At 45.7% G+C, this 15,647-nt stretch overlaps 1 protein-coding gene across 2 annotated transcripts in view; it reads right to left on the bottom strand.

Moving 5' to 3' along the window:
- The window catches only part of mgat5 (alpha-1,6-mannosylglycoprotein 6-beta-N-acetylglucosaminyltransferase), a 176,232-nt gene that overhangs the window by 62,569 nt on the left and 98,016 nt on the right, over positions 1 to 15,647 (bottom strand). For both annotated transcript variants that reach the window (XM_068035083.1, XM_068035082.1), the window contains one exon: positions 3,820 to 3,969. In XM_068035083.1, coding sequence (XP_067891184.1) covers positions 3,820 to 3,969 — 150 coding nt within the window. The remainder of the gene's footprint in view (positions 1 to 3,819; positions 3,970 to 15,647) is intronic.

Raw genomic sequence — 15,647 nt, forward strand, 5'->3', positions numbered from 1 at the left:
GAGAGCAGCATTGAACCATCACGAGATAGGGGCAGTAACATCATCCTGCCTCCTACAGCTGAGGTGGGTACTAAGTGATTCATTGGCGGTGTTATCAGTACATGCCTTTACCGCAGAACACAAAGCATGCTCAACAGTAATTTCATTGGAGGGAGGGAAGCTCTGACACTGATGTTCTTTCCTTATTTCCTTTCGTGTAAAATGTGCCCTTGAGAAAACAATCCTTGACACTTAAGGACGGCATTCCAGCAAAGGAGGCAGTGCAGGAGAGGACGCAAGGATGTGATGATTCCTGCATCTGAGGTGGGTAATAAGTGCTTCATTGGCGACGTTATCAATTGGTGCCTTCACTGCAGAACTTAAAAAGGTGTGCGCAATAGTAATTTCAGTGGATGGAGGGAGGCAAGCTCTGACTCTGATTTGCTTTATTTCTTTTCATGTAAAACATGCCGTCGAGAAAACAATCCTTGAGACTTAAGGTCAGCATTCAAGCAACGAAGGCAACTAGATCATGCTGCGGAGCTCATCACGATGTGGAAAGGAACATTGCATTTATGGATGAATTGGGAATGCACATTGGGATGCGCTTGGGGAACATTCACCAAGAATAGACTGAGCTCAGACTCTTGTGACTTTGCCTTCTTCACATGGACAATACAGTAGTGGAATAGAGAGCCAAGCTTTTATTCACCACAAGGCTCTCCAGGAACAATCTCTTTAGTTCTGTATAGCAAAGACTTGGCCTGTCTGTCTAACGGGAATGCTGGACACAACACTCATGTATCCATGCACAGCAGTTCCTCGGATACTTAATGAACTTAATAAAACTTTTCAATAATTAAACCCAGAATTGTTGAGGTTTTGTTTTGCATGCTATTTCCCCGACTTTGCAACTGCACTTCAGATATTCAACTATGGTGGGGGGGGGTAGAGGGAGGGGTGTTTGAAGAGGGGGAGGGGTGGGGAGTGCAGGGAGGGGTGGGGAGAGGGAGCATGCAAAATGCAGGGACCAAACAGTTGCAATGCCTGAAGTACTGAGGAGAAGTAGAGAAAGCAACTGGGTAGGGGAGAAAGCAACTGGATTGGGCATCTGCAGCTGGAGGGAACGGCTGAATGGAGAGGGCCGGATGCGAGAGGCCGTAGAGAGCCGCGGGGAGCGAGCGTGCGAAGACCTTGGTGTCACCGGGTCCAGGGACTGGCCGGTAAGTCTTTTGCTGTTGTGTTTATGGCGCATGCACAGAAAAAGGCACTCCTCTTCCGTTCCGCTGCTCCCCCCCCCACTCTCTCCCCTTCCTCCCTCTCCCCCCCAGCTCTCCCCCTCCCCCCTTCCTGACCACTCCCTCTCCCACCCCCTCCCCCTTTCTCTCCCTCTTTCTCCCCCTCGCCCTCTTTCTCCCCCCCTCCCTCTCTCTCCCCCCCTCCCTCTCTCTCCCCCTCTCTCTTTCTCCCCCCCTCACTCTCCCTCCCCCCCTCCCTCTCCCGCTTTCTCCCCCTCCCTCTTTCTCCCCCTACCCCCTTCCTGACCTCTCCCTCTTTCTCCCACTCTCCCCTCCCTCTTTCTCCCCCTCCCCCCTTCCTGACCTCTCCCTCTTTCTCCCCCTCTCCCCTCCCTCTTTCTCCCCCTCTCCCCTCCCTCTTTCTCCTCCCCTCCCTCTCCCTCTTTCTCCCCCCCTCTCCCTCTTTTCCCCCCTCCCTCTCCCTCTTTCTCCCCCCCTCCCTCTCCCTCTTTCTCCCCCCCTCCCTCTCCCTCTTTCTCCCCCCCTCCCTCTCCCTCTTTCTCCCCCCCTCCCTCTTTCTCCCCTCCTCCCTCTCCCTCTTTCTACCCCCTCCCTCTCCCTCTTTCTCCTCACCCCCCCCCCCCCCTCCCCGGCACCGCTACCGCTGGTCTCCCCGCGCTGATCTCCCCGGCACCCACGCTGCTGTCCCCGGCCCCCGCGCTGATCTCCCCGGCCCCCGCGCTGATCTCCCCGGCCCCCGCGCTGCTCTCCCCGCCCTCCGCGCTGCTCTCCCCGGCCATTGATTTCTGCCACGTGTTTGTTAGGTTTCATCTCTGTGATTTTTTGAGCAGCGCCATCTTTAGTCCTGGCAGCTGCAACAGTCGCAGGCTGTGACGTTTTCGTGGCACATGCTGTATCTGCGCATGTGCCAAAACAGCGCCTCCTACCGATCGCGTTGTCAACAATTGCGGTCAATGATTAAACCTGGGTTCCAGGAAAATATGATGCTAATGTTGGGGAAGAAAATGGGCAAATGATGAGAATAGGATAAACTGCATTTCACCTGTTAAAGTAGTAGCAGTACCTTTCCATGCTAAGTGTGGACAAAACTACTCCATAAGATTTACAGAGTGCTTTTACCCACCCTAAGACATGCAAAATTTAGCACTTCCAAATTTGTTTCCCAACTGTGCATTTTGCCAAAGGAGATCTGAATATGAAAATATAATTGATAGAACTACTTCATCAGTAACAAAAATAAATGCTCATGTACCCTACACAAATGATTGAAAAGTTATGTTCAGATATATCTGTAAGCCATCAAACCATGCAGGAAACTACTTTGCAGATAAATATAAAATGATTACCAAGGGAAAAATATTGTCATATTTAATATGCATTACAGATAATTACCAGTTTAACTTTACAAGCACTGTTGAATTTATCCTATGAGATGCTGTCGGGCATGTCAAAGATTATTTGTTCACACGCATGATTCATCTATGATGAATTTCAATCTGTTAGACAGATTATTGATTTACAAGGGAGTTAAGGGTTGTGTAGGGTAGGCACGAAAGTGGAGTTAAGGCCACAATCAGATCAGCCACGATCTTACTGAATGACAAAGCAAGTTTGAGGGGCCGAATAGCCTATTCCTGGCTCCTATTTATGTTAGAACTTGGCCATTGAAAAAATTTTGAAACACACAAAAACTTGTTCCCACCTTCAGCTGGAGCAGGATAATAAAAGATAACTTTTTTTTTTAAAACTTTCTTACCAGCGGTTGGACAGGTTACAGGATGTGCAGATATCACAGGATGTGCACAGGTTGATGGGCCGGGGGGAAGTGGGGGGAGGTGTGTGGGGGACGGCTGTAGGGCAGTGGAAAGGAAAATCAGGCACTCCATAAAACTTTTACACCCCTACTGAAGTTGAAAGTCATATGTATGGTGCTCACATTTTATATTAGCATTGTTGTGGTTTAGGTGTTCAAGTTAGTTTAATGCTATTACAGACATATAGCTTTCTCTTACAGACATAGCTTTGTCTGATATTTCAAGAGTTTCATTACTGCACAGTATTGTTTTTTGGTTCAGCATCATAGTGTAAACCTTTAAAAACAAAGACAAACGTCAGCTCAGAGAGCAGGGCATTTTCCTGTTAAGAAAATAATTTTCCCTTTTGCATGGGACATGTGATGAGGGTAAAAGGGCAGTCATGAGTTTTTTTATATTGCCAATGAGCCCCATAAGTTCTGAAATTCTACAGGCAAATAAGATGCTGATCAGTATTAAGTATTAATGATTCACAACATTTCTAAATTGGAGGTAAACTATTTTACAAAATTAAACAGAGACTGGTAAAATAATGCAGCAACTGCCTTAGTTTGTGGACTTCAGTTTTTTGCTTTTTCTTCCATTGATCTACTGCTTTCTATATAATTCGGTAAATTCCGCAATGATGTGCCGTTAGAGCTCAATTTGGATTAACACGAGCAACAGATTTTTAATATTAAGGTTTAGTATTCTATGTTTGTCTATGTATATACTTCTTTACATCAGAATAACAGTCACATACAGCACCCAAGTATCACACTTTGTACCTTTGTTTCTCTTAGGAGAAGCTGTAGGTCACGTCCACTCAGTATCCCATGGTTTTTCACATAGCTAGGAATGTGGACTGTGCTAGTTCCGTGAACAGTGCCATGGACCTCTGTGTAAGTATGAATTATATCCAAGTAAGACCTTTTGTCCTGCAGGAAAGGGGGAGGAAAAAATAATTAATTGATCTACCACAGTCTGGTTGAATGAAGGAGAAACCAAAAATGTGAAACAATATCTCCTTGGCCATTATCTGCAGTGAAAACTTGTGAATTTACTGAAATAGATTTTATGTAAGTCTTGATCTTTTGCGGAATTTGAGTGATAAAAGCCTGGAGCTTCATCCATGAGCGTAACTCGGAGGTTAGATTTGTCAATGTCGGGATACACACAAATATCCTCCCAGCCTCACAGAATATGCCTGAACTTAAAATGAGTGTAAATGAATATAAATAATTAGGGCCCAAGGAAAGCGCCAAACCCATACCATATATATCTTCTTTAAGAATGAAAATTTAAGATTCAATTCATTTAACCATCATTCATGCGCATCAAGCACAGCATATATAGGATGGAGGATAAACTTTTAAAAACGGGAAAAATTGCATTAAAAAACCTGACAAGAATGAATTTATCCTGCTGGGCCTAAATAGTTCAGCTTTTGATAGTATTTTATTTACAATTATTAAATTTTTTCTGTTATTTTCTTTTACTACTGGTAATTTTCACTGATTTGAAATTTGGATACCATTTGATTCCTTTCCTCCAGTGACAATTTGCAAGCACTCCAGGTGCAATTGCTTTTAGAAATTGCACAGAGCTTTGCTCGTTTCGATTAGACTCAGTTATTTGCATTCAGCAGACTTTTCCAATTGGTTCCTGCCTACATGTTTGGAAATACACGGTGGCTGAAAAATACTAATACAGTAATGGATTTTTCCTACATCACATTCATTGGCTGAAAAACTAGTTCTGGTCATAACTTAATCTCCAGATACTACAAAGTCAATATCTAGGGCACATTGCCTGGATTTTTATTCACTCGTCTAAAATTCTGCTTATGTACCAATTGTCAAATTAATTGATCCCAATGGCTCCAAGCTGTCTGATAGCTATAATTTGTTCCAATTGATAGCAGTATATAAAAAGGTGGTGATTTGTCAATACAGCACCAGGTAATCAAATTTACTCAGAAGTAAAATCCATAATTTATTTTTAAATCTGTTAACCATAATTCCATCACAGTTTATACTCTAGTGAAATAAAGCTTCTGACTGAACATTGCTGCATGTCTTTTAAAAAACTGTCCTTAAGCTCCAACTAACTCAAGTACTTCCATTTTTTCAAAATACACACTTTTTCTTTCATATTTGGGTTAAAAACAACATGTTATTCAAAAATAATATTTTTAACAATTATTTTGAGTTGTGGAGAAGGTGTTCAAGTTGCTTTAGGGTTTTTTTTTAGGTTGAGAGAAATCAGAGATAAACTGCCCTAGCTGAACAAGGAAAAAGAATACAAAAACAAGAAATGCTGGATTCACTCAGCAGGTCTGGCAGCATCTGTGGAAAGAGAAGCAGAGTTAACGTTTCGGGTCAGTGACCCTTCTTCGGAACTGACAAATATTAGAAAAGTCACAGATTATAAACAAGTGAGGTGGGGGTTGGGCAAGAGATAACAAAGGAGAAGGTGCAGATTGGACCAGGCCACATAGCTGACCAAAAGGTCACAGAGCAAAGGCAAACAATATGTTAATTACATTAACATATTGTTTGCCTTTGCTCTGTGACCTTTTGGTCAGCTATGTGGCCTGGTCCAATCTGCACCTTCTCCTTTGTTATCTCTTGCCCAACCCCCACCTCACTTGTTTATAATCTGTGACTTTTCTAATATTTGTCAGTTCCGAAGAAGGGTCACTGACCCGAAACGTTAACTCTGCTTCTCTTTCCACAGATGCTGCCAGACCTGCTGAGTGAATCCAGCATTTCTTGTTTTTGTTTCAGATTTCCAGCATCCGCAGTATTTTGCTTTTATTAAGGAAAAAGAATATATGTTTTATGAGTGTATAATTATGCTTAGAGTCAACTGAGGTTTTCAGGACTATTGTAAATGTTTTCTAACTGAAGGAGGAGACAATGGAATTGGAGTAGGGGTCATGTCCTCACAGAATTTAGTGTGTTGGTTATAGATAATACAGGACTGGTAAAAGACTCAAGGGGAGAGTACAAGCTGAAGGTGCAGTACTAAAAGCATGATAGGAAAGTGATAGCCAAGAAAATGGGCAACAGGAGCAGCAAAGATTGGGTTACAGTAGAGAAAGGTGGCTTAAAAAAAACAAGGTAACCACACAAGTATACGTAGTAACAATTTTAAATATGTGCAGGTCTTTGAAATTAGCAATGTGCAGACATACAAACACTATGAAATCTCTTTGTTCAATATTTTAAGCTGGTTATCAGGGAAGGAAATTTCATATAAATGTGTTAAAATACATTTCAAAGAACAAGGGCATTGCACAGGAAATGGATTTTCAGGAAAGGTTAGAACAGCTTTCTAGACAATGAAAAAAGCTGCGGCAAGGAAAAGAGAAGCATATTGTAAGAGATACAATCGTATAATTAGTGGGCACTTACTTTTGTTTTCAAGAAAAGTCATGAGCTTACGGTTTGTCTACCAGGAACTAAAATTGTAGGCAAGGTGAAATGGGTGGATGAGCTAGTATAAAAAAAAGTCTTGCATTATCACCTTTCATAAACTCAGGGCACGCTAAACTGCTTTACAGCCAATCAAATACTTTGAAGTGTAGTCACTGTTGCAGAAAACACTGCCACATTGCACATAGCAAGGTAACAACAAGCTAATATGTTTTATCTGTGGAATAAATAATGGCCAGCATACAGAGGAGACCACCACAGCCTTTCGTTGAAATACTGCTATAGATCCTTTACATTCAGCTGAGGGGGCAGGTTTAACACCTTATTTGAAAAATTCATTCCAACAGCGCAGCACACTCAGTACTGCATTGAAATGTCAGTCTCTGGAGTGGTACTTGGACCCGCAGTCTTTTAAGTCAGACAGCTACCATTGAAGCCCTAGTGTAGAGTGGCAGAAGATCTATAGTAGTAGTCACAAGAACACAAGAAACAGGGGCAGGAATAGGCCATTCAGCCCTTCGAGCCTGCTCTGCCATTCAATGAGATCATGGCTGATAATCTACGTCAACAACATTTTACTTCACTATCCCCATAACCCTTGATGTTTTCAATATGCAGAAATTTATCGATCTCAGTCTTGAACATACTCAACGACTGAGCATCCACAGCCCTCTGGGTCAGAGACTTCCAAAGATTCACCATCCTCTGAGCGAAGAAGTTCCCTCATCTCAGTCGGAAATGATCTTCCCCTTATTCTGAGACTGTGTCGCCTGGTTCTGAACTCCCCAGCTAGTGGAAACATCCTTCCTGCATCAACCCTGTCGAGCCTGTGACCAGTGAGGTACCACAGTGATCGGTGCTGGGACCCTTGTACTGTACATTAATGATTTAGATATGAATACAGGAGGTATGATCAATAAGTTCGCAGATGACATGAAAATTGGTGGTGTCGTAAATAGTGAGGAGGAAAGCCTTAGATTACAGGACGATATAGATGGGCTGGTAAGATGGGCGGAGAAGTGGTAAATGGAGTTTAATCCTGACAAGTGTGAGGTGATGCACTTTGGGAGGTCTAACAAGGCAATGGAATATACAATGGATGATAGGATCTTAGGGAGTACAGAGGGTCAGAGGGACCTTGGGGTGCTTGTCCATAGATCACTGAAGGCAGCAGCACAGGTGATTAGGAAGGCATACGGGATACTTGCCTTTATTAGCCGAGGCATATAATATAAGAGGAGGTTATGATGGAAATGTATAAAACGCTGGTTAGGCCGCAGCTGGAGTACTGTGTACAGTTCTGGTTACCACAAGGTCACTGACCTTTCATCAGAACTTTGAGAGTTTTCAGCATTTTCTGTTTTTATTTCAGATATCCAGCATCCACAGTATTTTCTTACTGTTCTCTAATAAATGTTTTCGTGGTGTCAGTCTCAACGGAGTTTCCTGAACGCTATCGCTCAGCGGTGACATTCACCGGATGTGACTGCAATGGAGAGGGTGCAGAGGAGATTCACCAGGATGTTGCCTGGGCTGGAGCATTTCAGTTATGAAGACAGACTGGATAGGCTGGGGTTGTTTTCCTCAGAGCAGAGAAGGCTGAGGGGGGACCTGATAGAAGAGTACAAAATTATGAGGTGCACTGATAGGAAGAAACCTTTTCCCTTAGTGGAGAGGTCAATAACTAGGGGGCACAGATTTAAGGTATGGGGCAGGAGGTTTAGAGGGGAGGTGAGGAAAACTTTTTCACCAGAGGGTGGTTGGAATCTGGAACACACTGCCTGAAGGGGTGGTAGAGGCAGGAACACTCACCACATTCCAGAAGAATTTGGATGAGCACTTGAAATGCCATAACATACAAGGCTACAGGCCAAGTGCGGGGAAATGGGATTAGTTAGGATGGGTGCTTGATGGTCGGCGCAGGCGCGTTGGGCCGAAGGGCCTGTTTCTGTGCTGTAAAACTCTATGGCCGAAATTTTACCATAATCGCTGGCTCCGGCACGGGTGGAACTCAAACGGATGCGGCCTCCGTTCCCGCGCTGCGTCTCCTATCCACCAGCATCACGCGCGGGGCAGCCAATTAGTGGCCCCGCGGCGTAACTGAGACCTGAATCGGCTGGTGCGGGCGGGGAGATATACATCATTGGGGGCGGAGCCACATCTGGAAATGTCTGACGTAAACCCTTGAAAAATGTTTACCTCAATGAAATTGACCAGGTACTCATTCATTGTTTAAAAATCAGCAGTAGTAGTTGTGGTTCACTGAGAGGCTACAGTTCTGTTAGTGCAGAAGGAGTTAGAGATTTAAACACAGGTGGAGGAAGTTATGGAGGGGAGAAGCACTCGCTCAGCCCCCCGTTTTTCAGATGATTCACTACAGGTCCTCCTTCAGGCGGTCGAGGAGAGGCGTGATATCCTCTTCAACCCAGATGGTAGAAGGCAACCGTCGCCAGTGACAAAGACGGCCTGGCTGGAGGTCGCGGAAGAGGTCAGCAGCCGTGGCGTCGTTCGGCGCACATGGAAAGAGTGCCGCAAGCGCCTCAATGACCTGCTTCGCTCTGCCCGGGTAAGGGGCATTCCTCATTCATCTAATCGTTATTTTGTCAAGGGAGGGTGTATTTGTATTCATGATGCAGTGTGGAACCCCTGCAAGATCATTGCCTGGCTGCCTCCTTGCATTGGGATGCAAGATGGGCACATGTGAGATGAACGTTAAGGAGGGATTGATGAGGGCACGCTCAGCAATGGCATAACAGTTAAAAGCCACATCAACCTATTTGGGTGATTGCGTGAAATGCGCACACAAATGTTTGGCCTAATTTTTTTCTTTCATTAGGAAAAGAGGGCACACAACGCCCAAGAGGGGTCCCGGACAGGTGGTGGCGTGGCCTGTCCAGCATTCCTCAGTAGAATGGAGGACGACGATGCATTGTTGATAGCAGGGGAGGAAGGAAGACGAGCCGTAGCAGATGGCGAGGCCGGTGGACATGGCCATGATCGTGAGTGATCCAGAAAGTGGTGTATTAGTGCATTTCGGGGGGGGGGAGGGGGCAGGGTGGGGGAGGTTGATGGGCCAATGTTGTTATGAGTTACTAATGAACATAATTAAGCCCTCAAAAGTCCCATCACACTGATGTGACCATAATGGACTCAAATATATGTTCTCCACTCTGGCTTTCTGATCAAACTGATCAATATGATTTTCCCAGCAGGTGACCGACTGCATGGAACAGGAAGCATCTCAGTTGTACCACCAGCCACCTCTGAGGTTGAGGAGGGCGCCTCAGAGGGCACACAGTCACATCCTCGCGACGCACCAAGCACCAGCGCAGATACAGACACCTCGGTTGGGATTTGCGTGTCCATGAATTCAAATTCACATCCAGGTGTCAGCACAGCACTGGTGCCAGGCTAGCCACCGGAGGCAGAATCGGCCGATGCCTCACACATTCGGAGGAGTGTGGGAGGCCAGGCCAGTGCTGATGACATGCCTTTGAGAACATCCATTTGGCGGGAGATGTTGCAGGTGCAGCAAGCGGTCCTTGAAAATCTGGCGGAGCTGCCTGAAACAATGCGCGGAATTAATCAAACTCTGGCTACATCCATCCAGAGTATGATTTCTGCTCACTCACAGGCAATTGAACATCTGGCTTCCCCCATTGACAGATTGGCGGCCTCAGTGGAAGGGCCAGTTCTGGATGCACTTCGTGACGTCAGATCGATTGTGACCTCCCTGGACCAGAGCATCAGAGAGCAGAATCTGATGCGCTGGCGCCAGGTTGAGGCTGCTCATCCTTCTGATGTCACCACTGAGGAGTGTCCGAGCCTCACGAGGGCACAGGGGCAGCAGATCGCATATGGGAGCTCCTCTCAGGGCGCCTCTGATACATCCTCCAGCTCCTTGCTCCCTCTGCCAGGGACATGTGATCAGCGAAATCCCAGGGTGTTACAGGGTACTCATGAGATTTCTCAGGAGAACCCCGAGATGCCGGGGCCCTCACGGCCGCGAGCAAGCAGAGGACGTCCGCCAAAGTCATCACACGCAGGGCAGCAAACAGTTGAGCCACCTGCCTCTGGTGTGTCTGGTGGCGAGGGATCATGCACCCGAAAGAGCACGTGGAAAAGATTTAAGAAATCACTTTAACATCACTAATGGTTCACAGGGTGAATTGAAAGGTTTTTTTATTTGAATGTTATAAAATATTATAATAAAATCGGGTTCTCTGAGATTTTGTCATGTCTTTCCTAAAGTCAATTCCAACATCGTTGCTCAACAAAAGTAGTTCAACATGTGAGGTCTCACACCTGGGTGGCGTTCCTCATGATGTGAAGGATTGCATCGTTGCATTCTCTCTCCCCGTGAAGGTGAGTGAATTTGCCCTTTCAGAGCCTCACAATTAGTCTTGTCATACGGTAATCCCAATTGTGTGAAAATTTACAGACTCTCAATGGAAACGTCTGCCTCTTAAAGACACCCTTGTCTATCGAGCACTTAGATCCATTAGAGCTTCCTCTCCATGACCATCAAGTCAGTGGTGTCCAGCTTCATCATCAGAAACATCATCGTCATCTGATGACACATCGCGATGACACGGATCCTTCTCCAGTGCCTCTCCATTTTCAGTCGCCAGGTTATGCAAGGCACAGCAGACGACAATTATTCTGCAACCCTTGAAGGTGCATACGGCAGTGCTGCACCTGAGCGGACAAGACACCTGAAACTCATCTTAAGCAGGCCTATAGTCTGTTCGATGGTCACTGTGGTGGCCGCATGGCTCTCATTGTATCGTTCCTCCACATGACCCCTTGGATTACTCACTGGTGTCATGAGCCATGTCTTCAGAGGATGACCCCCTGTCGCCAAGTATCCATCCCTCCATTCTGTCTGGAGGCCTGAAAACTGCAGGTACGTGGGAGTTTCGGAGAATGAACGCATCATGACAAATCCCAGGGTAACGTGCACACACCTGCATGATTCTCTGACGATGATCACAGATGAGCTGAACGTTCATTGAATGGTATCTCTTGCGGTTAATCAATGTCCCCAACTGACCTGCTGGGGCTCTGAAGGCCACATGAGTACAGTCAATCACGCCCTGTTCCATTGGAAACCCAGATATAGTGCTGAAGCCTCCGGCTCTGTCAGCCTCACAAGTGTTGTCCGCCTTGAACGTGATGAATTGGTTACCACGTTGGAACAATGCATCAGTCACAACCTTGATGCAGTTGTGCACTGCTGCTTGTGAGACTCTGCACAAGTCAGCTGCTGAGGCTTGGAATGAGCCAGACGCATAGAAATTAAGAGATATTGTAACCTTTAGAGCGACCGGCATTGGATGGCCTCCGATACAGTTTGAGGAAACATCCACTGCCAACATCTCACAAAGAGATGTGACAGTCTCCCGTGACAGCCGCAGTCATCTTCTGCACTGGCGATCTGACAGCTGCAGGTAGCTCAGACGCAGCCGGTATGCCCCTCCTGGTGGGTAGGCACGTATCCTGACATGTGTTCGCTAACGGGCGACTCCGCCACCTGCTCTCCCTCCCACATCACGATGGTGCACTGGGTCAGCTTGTTGCACGTTACCCTGCACATTTGTCCTTCTGTCCCTCATAGGGGCAAGGTCCTCCTCATCTGATGATCCACCTCCACATTGAACAATTCTCATTGCTGTACTACTCACCCAATGCTCTGACCACAGGTATTAGCTTCCAGCAGTTAGGACTGGCTCACGAGATCCCCTTCCTTTCACCACATAAATCAAAGTTGATGGGTCCCCATCAGCAGTGCAGAACACTCAGATGAATCCTTTAGCACTAGTTGCAAGTTACACACCTTGTCAGGATATACAAATAGCATTAGAATTATTTCAGAGTAAAACTGAAAATTGTACTTCCAACTCCCTCCTGAATCAATGCCTGCCGCCCTTATGTCGCTGCCGGCTGGCCGACCCCGCCCCACGAGCCGATTTACGGACGTTAAATCAGACCTCATACGTAAAATTGTAGTCAATTGCTTTGTAAATGACCTCAATTACCTTTCACTTACTTGGATACAGGCGGAGAGCGCAGACTCGCTCACGCCTGACTTCCGACGTTGGTAAAATGACGTCTGCGCGTAATGATGCCGGGGACACGGCCCGACGTCATCGCGCTTCATTTTACGATCCGGACGCCTCTGAAGAGACACGTTTAATGCCGATAAAATTCCGGCCTATGACTCTAAATACAATAGTCAGAATTTTCCCAGGTGGCTTTGGAAGCCGGGAAATTTGGAAAGAAATGCGTCAGATCAGCAACATGTTCTCATCTCCAAGCACTTTTCCTGGAGGTGGCCTCCCACTGGCAATAGCTACCCACTAGGCAGCGGCGTGTAACTGATTAAGGTATTTGGAAGTTCAATCATCCCCTTTCTTCTGGTCTCAATGTTATTTTCCAAATATTCCACAGTTTGCCCGCTGTGTCTACAGCTCTTCTCCTCACAGGAGTGAAGAGCAGCGCGGGAGGGGGCAGCGGCATGACAGGCATTTAATGAGGATACATTAAAAGGAGCCAAATTATTCTTCACAGCACATCTGCTGGATTAAAAGGCTTGTGCTGCGCAACAGGTTCCAGCTGCTGGTTCCAGTATTGGTTATTACCCTTCCATTTTGTGCTGTCCTCTCCTTTTCCATATACTTGAGCAGCACACATCATTCTCAGTTGGACTGCTGTCCGCCCTTCACTTCAGACGCTCTGACCGGGCCTCCTGGGTCCAATGCCCACCCGCTGTCCCTAATTAGACAGTGAATGCAGAGGCGACCTGTTAACTGACTGGCTCCCGTCAGATTATGGTGGAACAAGTGGGTTGGGACCCAGAAATGGTCCAGATGCTGGGTTCCTGACACTTGTCAGAAAATTCAGCCCAATGTATTTGAACAAAGCTCTGAAGTAGGATTACTAGAAATGTTTTCTAGAAGTGATTTTTTTTTGCTTAATACGGGCATACTATTTACATTCAATATTCTGCAGACAATCCACATAATCCATTCATCACAGTGAAAGTGGAATTCACTGCCAACTGCTTTTAGCATGCTAAATTAGTCCCATCAGCAGAGGAAGCTTCTGCATTTGATCAGAGTCCAGGATCCAACAAAGGCACGTCAGCAAACTCTGAAGTAGGCAGTTTTTTTCTGCATGAGCTCAGTTTCAAATTCCAGAAAACATAAGACTTACATTCATTGTTTATGATAAAGCCTTGACCTCTGTATTGCTGAACAGCAAAGAAATCGTTGATGCCAGTCAGATTGGAGATAGGGTGGTACTTTGCAAGGGGAGAAGGGTCAAAGAAGACAACAAAGGGAACACAGGTGGGGGTGGTTGGGAGTCATACAATCATAGAACGTTTACAGCACAGAAAAAGGCCACTTGGCCCATCATGTCTGTGCCAACTGAACAACGTCCCACCCATTCTAATCCCACCTTCCAGCATTTGGTCTGTAGCCCTGCAGATTATGGCACTTCAAGTGGATATCCAGACTTCTTTTGAATCAGTTGAGGATTTCTGCCTCAACTACCCTTTCAGGCAGTGGGTACCAGACCTCCACCACCCTCTGGATGAATAAACCTTTCCTCATCTCCCCTGTAATCTTTCTACCAATCACTTTAAATCTATGCCCCCAATGACCTCTCTGCTAAGGTAAATAGTCCCTTCATCTCCACTCTATCCAGGACCCTCAAAATTTTATACATTTCAATCAGATCTCCCCTCAGTCTTCTCTGTTCTAAGGAGAACAACCCCAGCTTATCCAATCTTTCCACATAGCTGCATTTTTCCAGTCCCGGATTCAGCCTCGTAAATCTCCTCTATACCCTCTCTAGTGCAATTATATCCTTTCTGTAATGAGGTGATCAGACCTGTACTTAATACTCAAGTTGTGGCCTAACCAATGATTTATACAGTTCCAGCATAACCTCCCTGCTCTTATATTCTATACCTCGGCTAATAAAGGAAAGGATTCCATATGCCTTCTTAACCACCTTATCGATCTGTCCCGCTACCTTCAGGGAGACATTCACTCCAAGGTCCCTCACTTCCTCTACATCTCAGTATTTTCCCATTAATCGTGTATCCCTCTGCCTTGTCTGATCTCCCCAAATGCATCACCTCACACTTCTCTGGGTTGAATTCCATTTGCCACTTTTTGCACATCTGACCAGACCATAAATACCTTCCTGCAGCCTACAGTTATCCTACTCACTATCCACCACATGGCCAATCTTTGTGTCACCTGTACATTCCTTGATCATGCTGCCCACATTTACGTTCAAATCGTTTATACCATAAAAAGGAGGGGACCTAGCACCGAACCCTGCGGAACGCCACTGGAAACAGCAGTCCAATCGCAAAAACGCCCGCCAACAATTACCCTTTGTTTCTTCCCACTGAGCTAATTTGGATCCACTTTGCTGCATTTCCCTGGATCCCATGGGATTTTATATTTTTAACCAGTCTGCCATGTGGGACCTTGTCAAAAGCCTTGCTAAAATCCATGTAGGCCACATCAGCTGCACTACCCTATCTATCTTCCTTGTTACTTCTTCAAAAAAATTCGATCAAGTTGGTCAGACAAGATCTTTCCATAACAAATCCATGCTGAATATCCTTGATGAATTTGTGCCTTTCCAAGTGACAGTTTATCCTGTCTGTCAGAATAGATTCCAATAATTTTCCCACTACTGAGTTGAGACTGACTGGCCTGCAATTATTCGGTCTATCTCGTGCTCCCTTTTTAAAGGGTGGTACAACGTTAGCAGTCCTCCAATCCTCCAGCACCACACCTGTATCTGGACAGGTGTGACCTGTATGAGGACAGGAAAATGATGGTCAGACTTTCTGCTATTTCCTCTCTTGCTTCTTTTAACAGCCTGGGGCACATTTCACCCGGCCCTGGTGATTTATCAACTTTCAAGGGCGCTGAACCTATTAATACGTCCTGATCACATCCAATACACCCCCCTTCCTTAACTACAATATCTGCATCATCCCCCTCTTTTGTGAAACAGATGCAAAGTATTCATTAAGAACAATACCAACATCTTCTGCCCCTACACATAGGCTACCATTTTGGTGTTTTATGGGCCCTATGTAACTCCTTAGTTATCTTCTTACTATTAACATATTGATAAAACATCTT

Source organism: Heterodontus francisci, chromosome 7, assembly GCF_036365525.1.
Source record: "Heterodontus francisci isolate sHetFra1 chromosome 7, sHetFra1.hap1, whole genome shotgun sequence".
Lineage (NCBI taxonomy): Eukaryota > Metazoa > Chordata > Chondrichthyes > Heterodontiformes > Heterodontidae > Heterodontus > Heterodontus francisci.